The sequence below is a fragment of the Panicum virgatum genome, chromosome 1K (genome assembly GCF_016808335.1).
Source record: "Panicum virgatum strain AP13 chromosome 1K, P.virgatum_v5, whole genome shotgun sequence".
NCBI lineage: Eukaryota > Viridiplantae > Streptophyta > Magnoliopsida > Poales > Poaceae > Panicum > Panicum virgatum.
Genome location: NC_053136.1, coordinates 12,331,116 through 12,337,414, shown reverse-complemented (window position 1 = coordinate 12,337,414; position 6,299 = coordinate 12,331,116). Strand labels below are relative to the sequence as shown.

Sequence of the window (6,299 nt, the reverse complement as noted above, 5' to 3'; positions counted from 1 at the left end):
ACCTAATCACCCATTCATGACATGGACATTGACGTTGCAGCTGACGTGGCTGCTGATGTAATTGCTCATGTGGCATTTTTTGAGAGCACTTGGCATACTTGTTATTGAGTTCATTTTGAAACTGGGCCGCTACGATGGGCTATTTTTAAGCCCACTATATTTTCTAGTCAACTAATCCTTTGAACTCAACCATTTATATGAATCAAAAAAATCTAGCCTATCAAAATTCAACAATTCCAGCCCATTTTTTAAAATTACCAACCCAAAACAAGGCATAAAGCCCATACAAAAAATAAATTTGTGTATACTTAATAATATTGAAACTATACAGTGCAGATGCATAAGTTAGAGGAATTGTTATCTAGTATTCCGTAATATAATGATCCAAGCGCTTAATCACTCACTTTTTTAGCCTTACAGACGACTTGAACTTGTCAAGTTCTTATTCTCCCTTTCAACGGCTGGTTACCTTTGTAGCCAACCGAAAGTGTGGTACCAAATAGTGTCTATAGCGAGCGGGTGTCGTTCTTGTGCATCTTACACATCCAATAATTCTACGTCCTCATAACATCAATCGAATCAGCTGCTGTTGACCACCCTGCAGTTGGCCCTGATCTGGCCGGCGCTCCCGGTGAGCGGGCTGATGTTCCCCATCTTCACCATGGCGGCGGCGAAGTCGGAGGCGAAGAGCGCCGGGTTGGCGCTGTACTGCCGCACCAGCGCGTCCTGCGAGTCGCCGTTGAAGAGGACCTGGTCCGAGTGCAGCAGGCCACGCTGGGCCACGAGGTCGCGGTAGTAGGCGTTGTCGAAGAGCAGCTGCGTCTGCGCGTCGAGCGGCGCCAGGTTGGCGTCGCCGGAGCCCTGCGCGGCGGGGCAGGTGCGGCGGCGCAGCGCCGCGAACGCCGCGTCGATGTTGGTGTCGTTGTAGATGCGGTCGCGGAAGTTCTGGCACTGCGAGAAGCCGATGGTGTGCGCGCCGGAGAGCGCCGTGAGGTCCCGCGGGCCCAGGCCCTTGTTGCCGAACGCCGAGATGAGGGTGGCGAGGTCGGAGGCCGGCGACGGGAGGTCGGTGTTCGCCATGCTCTGGCTCGCCGTCGTCGAGTCGCGCCGGCCGAGCGGCACCGTCCATGTCGGCCCTCCGAGCTGCGTGTAGGGAGTGGTCGAGTTAGCTAGATTCATCCGCGTTACATGTGTGTGCAGTGTGACGTACCAGGAAGGTGCTGTCGCGGGCGGCGAGGGCGACGATGTCGGCGCAGGAGACGACGCCGGGGCAGATGGCCTCGACGCTGGCCTTGATCTGGTCGATGACCTCGTAGCCGCGGACGGAGTTGACGTTGGGGCCAGCGCCCTTCTCGCCGACGAAGCTGCCCACGTCGTCAAGAAGAATCGAGCCGTCGCAGCCCTGACGAAGTGATGACACCAAAAATTTTATTTATTTTGCCTCCGTTGATTTCGTCGTGTGTATGGACGGGTACGGAAGTATCCACCACGATTCTTGATCATGGCGAACAGCACATCAAATTAATGCAAGTACCTGGACGAAGCAGTCGTGGAAGAAGAGCCTGATGAGGGAGGCGCCCATCCGGCGCTCGGCGAGGAGGGCCCTGATCATGGTGGCGCGCACGATGAGCCCCAGCGTCGGGCAGCTCCTCGCGTAGAACGACGGCGAGAGCTGCCCGTGCGCCGCCGGAGCGAGCACGAGCAAGGCGAGCATCAAGCAATGCCATGTCCGGAACGAAGCCGCCATGGCCAGAGATCTATAGCAGCTAGTAATAGGCAACTGATGATCAGGCGATTTCTTCCCAACCAATCACGAGATCCAGGGACCACTAGAAGACTAGCCAGCTGCTAGCTCGATCAGTAGCTTGCTTGCTTGCTTAACTGGGACAGACACGAGTAGAGTATTTATAGCGCCGTTGGCAGCTGCATGCATGCAAAAGCGTAGCCCTCCATGCCGGCACCGGGGTCAAAGTTAGGCCGGTGGTGGCGTGGAAAAATGGGGACGAGTTCTTGGGGCTTTCTCTGGTGGTTGACAAAGCTCGTGTCTTTTGCACATTCCTTCGATTTCCTCAGTGCTCCTCCCAAACGAAGGGCGTGAGCATGTCGTGCTTGCAGATAAAAAATGCGAGTTGAAGCGTGGCCTGTCGTTACGGGTAGAGATCGCATTCAGACAGCTGTTCTGAATCATCAGGACTGACGCGCGCCGCCGTCCCGATGCATGCCTCGAAAGGTTTGCTATTGCTGCTGCTGTGCGTCAGTGCGTGTGTGAACTAGTTTTATTAAAGATTTCTTTGCCAGTTTTATTAAGCTATGTGTCCCACGATTCAATTTTGATGGCGAGACACGAGAGGCCGGGATGCAGATGTGTAAGCTAGCTGTGGATGTGGCATGTACTACTTAATTACTTGGTGTGTTAATTAGCAAGCTCGCGATAAGATCGGATGGGAGTGATAGCAGCTGCACAGTGCTTACTGACTGAAATTATTAGTGGTGTGACGAGCACTGTACCTAACTGAAATGGGTCCTCGCATTGACACATATACTAACCATCAGCCGACAGTTTTTTGTGGTTCAGGAAAAGTCCATGCACGCGTGATCTTTTAAAGGTGTCAGCACTTGCTTGTAGTAGTGATGATACCTCGAGTCTCATGCTTAACCTGATTGAGGGGAGGGGAGCAATTATTTTCGTCTACTTAAAACGGTGACAATCACACAGTGAGATTCAGTACACAGGTACGCATGCAGCAGTACACTGGGCTAGCTGGAGAACATTTGCTTGGACTTGGACACATCAGCCCAATTATTAGTCGGCGCAATCACAGGATGATCTACCAGCTAGCTGAATGCCTGAATCGAGACGACGGCGCGAAATGCGCAGGAACGGCGCAGCATGAAGTCTGAACCCGGCCTGAACACGGGGCAGTAACCGAAACGAACATGCCTGGGGTCAACGTGTAGGGGCGCCACGGCCGACCTGCTCGTACGCTAGTCGCCTAGTCCAACACTCCAACTGTCCAAGCATTGGCAGCTACCTCTACCTCGGGAGTCAGACGAATAGTAGCTGCAGAGTTGCAGTGTCTCGGACATTCAGGTCCTACTGCGTACTCCCAGCTTGTCCTGTTTCCCCCATTCGTGGCGGCTTCTACATCCGTCATCATCTAGGATTTTGGCTCCTGCATGTGCCGATCGGCATCGATCTGCCTGAGGCTGTGTTTAGATGGAGAAAAAAAATAGGAAAAGTCGCATCGGACACTGTAGCGCACTGTAGCACTTTTTGTTTGTTTGTGGTAAATATTGTTCTACCATGACCTAACTAGGCTCAAAAGATTCGTCTCGCAACGTACATCAAAACTATGCAATTAGTTTTTTTATTTACCTACATTTAGTACTCCATATATGGGTTATTTGTTATATTTAATGTTTCGATGTGATTTTGATGTGATGGAAAACTTGGATGTTGGGGGGTTTCTGTGGGATCTAAACACACCCTGACTGTATTCTGAGGCCCTGTTTGGTTTGTGTAGCACGAGTAGCGCACACGATTCCCGAGAAAAGAATCTCACATGCATGGAGTACTAAACGAAGTTTATTTGCAAAATTTTTTCACGGATGAGTGTAATTTTTCACGACGAATCTAATGACAGTAATTAATCAATGATTGGCTACAGTGATGCTACAGTACCATTCTCTAATCGTGCGGTCAAAGGTCTCATTAGGTTCGTCTCGCGAAGTAGCGCAGGGTTATGGAGTTAGTTTTGTAAATTGCATTTATTTAGTACCCCTAATTATTGGTCAAAATTTTTGTGCTATTGGTTCTACTTCAAACCAAACAAACCAAACAGGGCCAGAATTTTCCAACAGGTAACGGTATGGACTCTTGGGAGTGGGGACTGCAACTCTACAAGAGGTTGGCATGCCGTCGTGTCCAGTTGCTGTTTGCTTTGTCTCTTTCCCTGCTGCTACTTGCAGTTGAGCATGCAGTAGTTGACTGTCAGTTGTTGCTTCCACGGAGGTAGCTTTCGCTCCAGCTGGGGCATCTCCGGTATCGCCTCGCGCCACCTATTTTTGCCTGTTCCGATCTTATCATCACTGGCTGACTAACACATCTTTTTTTTCTTTGCAAGGGAAGCTAGCATTCCAATCAATCTGGCAAGCAGCAGGTGACGCTAGAGAGAACAAAATGCACGTGGTGACTTTCACTAATCTATCTTAAGATCCGCTGGCCCACTTTTTACAGTTGTGAGTGTATATGTGTGTGAGCATATGAGATTGTATTAAGAAAATGCACAACCTCAGTATATTATCCTACTATTATTAAGGTCACCTCCAACGGCTGGCGATTTTGACAGCTGACATCATATTATAACCGATGTGGAGGTGAGAGAGCAAAGAGAGGGAAGAGAGTCAGCGACTGTTTCGACCCTAGTGTACGAAACAACTTTTCATGTTTGTGCGCCATTACCTCTTCTCTCTCCTCAATTACAACACATGCCACCTCGGGCACTACAGAAAACAAAATTGTCTTGGTGGCCAAAAACCACCAAGAACATACCAAAACCACCAAGGAAAGAATCCTTAGCAGCCAACCACCAAGCAAATCCGCCAAGAATATATAGAGCACCAAAAAATGCATTTCCTTGGCTGTTGATCGTCAAGTATCGTTTCCTTGGCGATATGGCCACCAATGAAACTAGAACAGCGGGTACTGGCGCCTGCTTCGAGAGGGGGACTATCGCCAAAGAAACTAGAACAGCGGGTACTGACCCCTGCTTGGAGAGGGGAGAAAGGTAGATAAAAATAATTGTTACCGTGGGTCCCACACATGCAACCTCATCGATACATGGATCCTGTTTGGATTCATGGATTATTTTTTAGCCCACTCCCAAATAATTCCAAATAGCCCAACGGGAGCCAAACAGGAGGGCTATTTCTAGGCTATTTGTAAATAGTCCACCCAAAAAAACTATCGCCTCCAAGAGGTTCTATTTAGGGCTACTGCTGAGTTAAAGGTCGATCTCTCGGGCACAATACTCGTTTCGGGCACCGGCTTACAACTGGTCTGCCAGTCGACTCCGGCCAATAGCTCTACGCTATATCCGAATGTGGAGGATTATGAAGGACCAATAGGGCTGTCACCATCTACGGCCTACCTCTAACAAATCGTGGGATATAAGGCAAACGAAGGATAACCCTTAGCCTAGACACCATGCCTACGCTACTGATTACTACTGCAGTCTAACTACGTATGACGTCCCGTAGCAAACTATAGCACTCTATATGAATACAGAGCGATGAACCCGCGAGTAAGAGAACTGATCTCACTCAACCACAAGCACTACTAGCATCTACTATACTAAGTAAAATACTAGAGATAAGAACCACGAATACTTACTAAAACCCAAAGAATGTAGCAGCATCCGTAGAGGTACAAGCTGGGGCAGAGTACCAACACCCCGGCACTTCTCCTGAACTACTCCCTCACTCTCGTAGAGGTACAAAAATGGAGAAGAGCACCAAAGACCAGCGCCCCTCCTGAGTACTTCTACCCTCTCCCTAAGCTAGGACTACTCTAAACCAAAGAGGAGGCTTGGAATTGCACTTGGTGGATGTCTTGATTCTTACCCCCTCCTCTCATATTTATAGGAGGGAGCCAAGGGTGTGCACGGGTGAGAGCTGTAGCTATGCCTTGCCAAACCGCCTTCTAGGACCAATGAGCAAGTGACACGTCAAAGGGGAGAGTCGGTGGAGCCTTGGTGGGCTCAGCCGACCATGATGGTCGGCTGACGGCCCACTGGGCCCCACCGCCTCCAACTTCCTCTAGTGGGTCGCCACTTGTCCCCTTATACCTGTTGCACGTGTCTAAGCTTTGGGTATGTCGGTTTCTTGCTGCATGTGGGCCCATGAATCCATGTGAGGCTGAATGGCGCGCTCTGATTGGTCGACGTCTTTTGCCTTGGATTGAGGAGTGTGTTTCCTTGCTCTTGAAGTGTGTTTCTCCTTTAATTCACCTGCATACAAATATTTACCAACACTCATGAAAATGGTCGGTAATAAACCCCTACCACTATTTTGATGTTTACATTTCATGTGTTTATGCAGGAGTTGACGGCCTAGATTTTGGTACTTAGCAGCCGTCAACAACACCCCCACACTTAGCCTTTGCTCGTCCTCGAGTAAAGCAGAAAGGACTAAGGTGGAACATGACTTCCAAATGTATGAAGCGAGCATAAGAGATATTTCAAACCATACCTTACACTTGTGAACTTTGAAGTGTCTATCATGCCATCTTGGGTAGTTGA

The 6,299-nt window shown here is 49.5% G+C and overlaps 1 protein-coding gene across 1 annotated transcript; it reads right to left on the bottom strand.

Annotated features, from left to right (window-relative positions):
• Positions 1-288: 288 nt before the first annotated feature.
• On the bottom strand, positions 289-2,292 carry LOC120695311 (peroxidase P7-like). Its single transcript, XM_039978597.1, has 3 exons — positions 1,535-2,292; positions 1,211-1,402; positions 289-1,143 (listed from the first exon to the last, which is right to left on the bottom strand). Exons 1-3 carry the CDS (start codon positions 1,745-1,747, stop codon positions 580-582), a joined length of 969 nt encoding a protein of 322 aa, XP_039834531.1. The 5' UTR covers positions 1,748-2,292; the 3' UTR covers positions 289-579.
• Between the last annotated feature and the right edge of the window lie 4,007 nt (positions 2,293-6,299).